This window comes from Eupeodes corollae, chromosome 1 (genome assembly GCF_945859685.1).
Source record: "Eupeodes corollae chromosome 1, idEupCoro1.1, whole genome shotgun sequence".
NCBI classification, from domain to species: domain Eukaryota; kingdom Metazoa; phylum Arthropoda; class Insecta; order Diptera; family Syrphidae; genus Eupeodes; species Eupeodes corollae.
The window spans coordinates 158,478,763-158,481,569 of NC_079147.1; the positions used below are offsets into that span (position 1 = coordinate 158,478,763).

The window sequence follows — 2,807 nt, forward strand, 5'->3', positions numbered from 1 at the left end:
GAAATTTTGCGAAAGCAATCATACAGGATTACAGTCAATTATTTTTGTCTAAAAAAGTTGTTGATATAGGCGCCTGCCTGGCGACTTTATATACCCTAAGCGGAGCAACGGAGTTGCGAGAGCGGGTGTTAACCCCGAAAAGCGGAGTTTAAATCCTGAGATCCCGCGAAGCGGGCCACCCACAGGTTCTTTTATTAAAAAAAAAAGTTGTTGATATAGGCGCCTGCCTGATGACTTTACATATCCGAAGCGGAGCAACGGAGTTGCGTGAGCGGTTCGGTTGTGACGCCGAAAAGTGGAGTTTGAATCCTGAGAACCCGCGAAGCGGTACAACCACAGGTACTGTTTTCAAACAAAATTTGTTCACTTCGATTAGAGTTTATTAAAAAATAATACTAATGCAGGCAATTTCCAAGAAGATGTATCTCCTCATAAATAATTGGTCGTCCTGAAAAGGACGGATTGGTTCACTTTTATTTGGAAGGCCAGCTACCTTCTATGCCAAACTAAGATTGTGAGCAACATTTCTTAAATACTGGACTTTGTCGCCTGATGTCCTCCTGCTCAACACTCTCTGCAGCTTTTCGTTCTTCTTTACTGCCTTGGTTGTTGGTGACTCTTCTCCCCGCCGAACTCTCTCAACTGACAGTTTTGCAACAATGCATTCTTTTGAGAGGTCCCCAATCAACTTGTAGAGGCCTGCATGTCTTTGGCTTACTACGACCTTAAGCCGTCTATGCCATGCCTCGACACTGTTTTGGGTTCTAGGAAAACTAGTTTCACTAGCAGCACCCGTTGTCCAAAAGTCTGGACTGTATCGAGGTCTTGATGAAGAGCTCCCCAAGTAGTTTCTTTTGAACCACTTTGCCAGCGTCTTGCTTTCGGCAAATTCCAAGGCCCCGTATGCTGCCTCAAAATATTCCAGAACCTCGCCTGGCGGCACAAAAGCCAGTGCTTTTATCATCCGTATTTCCATGGCAAAATTTTCATTTTGCCCATATTTCACTTGAAAGCTCAAATTTTGGACTTTCCGCCAAATTATTTGGCCAAAATGAAATAGACACCCGTTGGTCTGGGTGTTTGGAAAAAATGTTTGGGCGGATCTTATGATGGCCATTTCGAAGTCCGAAATTATCCTTTCTGGATTAAGCGATATATTTAATTCGCAGGCGCATTTGAGGAGTTGGAGCCAAAATTCTTCATACGCCTCCTTCGACTTCCGGCTCATTAGGCAGTAGACAAGGGGGACAACAATTCCATCAATATGGCCATGTACGGAAAACAATTGCCCCATTATTGTTGGCACCACTGCAAATGTACCATCCACCAGCCAGCATTTTGCCTCAGACAAAAGCTGGATGGTTTGCCTTGTGCCCAACAAAATGTTCTTGCCGCCCGGGTATGAATCCTCGGAAAGCACAAAAAGCTCACCGTCGGTATACTTAATGTGTTCCGGAATACAAATCTCCTCCAGCGTAGAAGGCTCTTTAATAAGGCTTTCACGGACTCGATGAATTCTCATCTTTTGAGCTGCCTTTGAGGGAAGGCTTGGTCGACAAGCGGGCTCGACCATTGTAATTGTGTCCCTGATTATAATGCTTGGGGGCAGTGCCTCATTGGCTTTATGCTTAATTTGGTGGTTGGCTTTATGGACTTCCTTTTGGAAAGCCATAGGAGCGTGGGTATGGTCGTTCACCTTGTTGGAAACCACCACCACGTCACCAACATCTACTGTGTGAAGTCTTGCAGTGCATCGCAAAGACTTTCTTTCAGCACAGCACCAGAAGCTTTTTTCTCCTCTTTTTCTCTCCAAGTGGAAGAGGTAACCATCTTTTTCAATTTTTCTTCCTCCTTTATTCTTTTAAAAATAAAAGAAAATATTGACTTTAACAAAAGTTTTTTAAAAAGTTAAAGATAAAAACTAGACAATTTGTATATTTGTAAAATTTTGTGAATAAATCAGTTTAATATTAATTAAAATAACGCTTTTCCAACAAAAAATTATTATATTCTAACACTTAAAGAGGTTATATAAAATCACTGTAATCACTTTTCCATTTTATTTTGTAGGTTTCACTGTCAGAATTCTTCACTTTTGAATAACACATAGATTTAATAAAAAAATTTACTTTTTAATTAAACACTTTTCTACCTTTTCCACTAATGTTCACAAAATTTCACAATTGGAAACATATGACACAATCACATATTAACTCTACATACCTGGGCATTTCCGAAATCCATTTTCACAATACTTCACGTAGAATTTCACTGTTTTCACTGTTTTCACTATTTTTTCACTGTTTGATCACTGTTTTTCACTGATATTTAAAAAGGATCACGTTTAATTAATGATAAGTATATGGAACTGAGAACTAAAAAGTGCGAACCATGAAAAAAGGACGAATTATAGTCAAATTTTACACAAAATATCACTTTTGAAATTTGACATTTTAATTACTACAACGAGCAACCAATGGACAAAAGAAAAAAATTAATGCCGTTTTGACAATTTGTTGCGTATCAAAAATCAAAAATTAGAAAAATTTATGAACTATTGATTATTAACCTGTAATATGCATTAAAGGACGAAAAAAAATTTATTTTCAAATAAAAACCTTGCACTGACTAATTTTAAATGAAATAACATACTTTATCCATTTGTTTTGGTCCTTAGAATTTTTGTGTAGCAAAACTATTCAACTAAGAACAAAAATGTCAAAGGAAAGAACAAATTTACCGGAGCATTATATGAATAACTATTAAGGCAAAATTTTCACTTTTTGAAAGATTTTTTTTTTTAAATT

At 37.8% G+C, this 2,807-nt stretch overlaps 1 protein-coding gene across 1 annotated transcript; it reads right to left on the reverse strand.

Annotated features, from left to right (window-relative positions):
* Nucleotides 1–496: 496 nt before the first annotated feature.
* Nucleotides 497–1,672, reverse strand: LOC129946231 (uncharacterized). Its single transcript, XM_056056352.1, has one exon. The coding sequence runs from the start codon at nucleotides 1,670–1,672 to the stop codon at nucleotides 497–499; it is 1,176 nt and encodes a 391-aa protein (XP_055912327.1).
* Nucleotides 1,673–2,807: the final 1,135 nt, after the last annotated feature.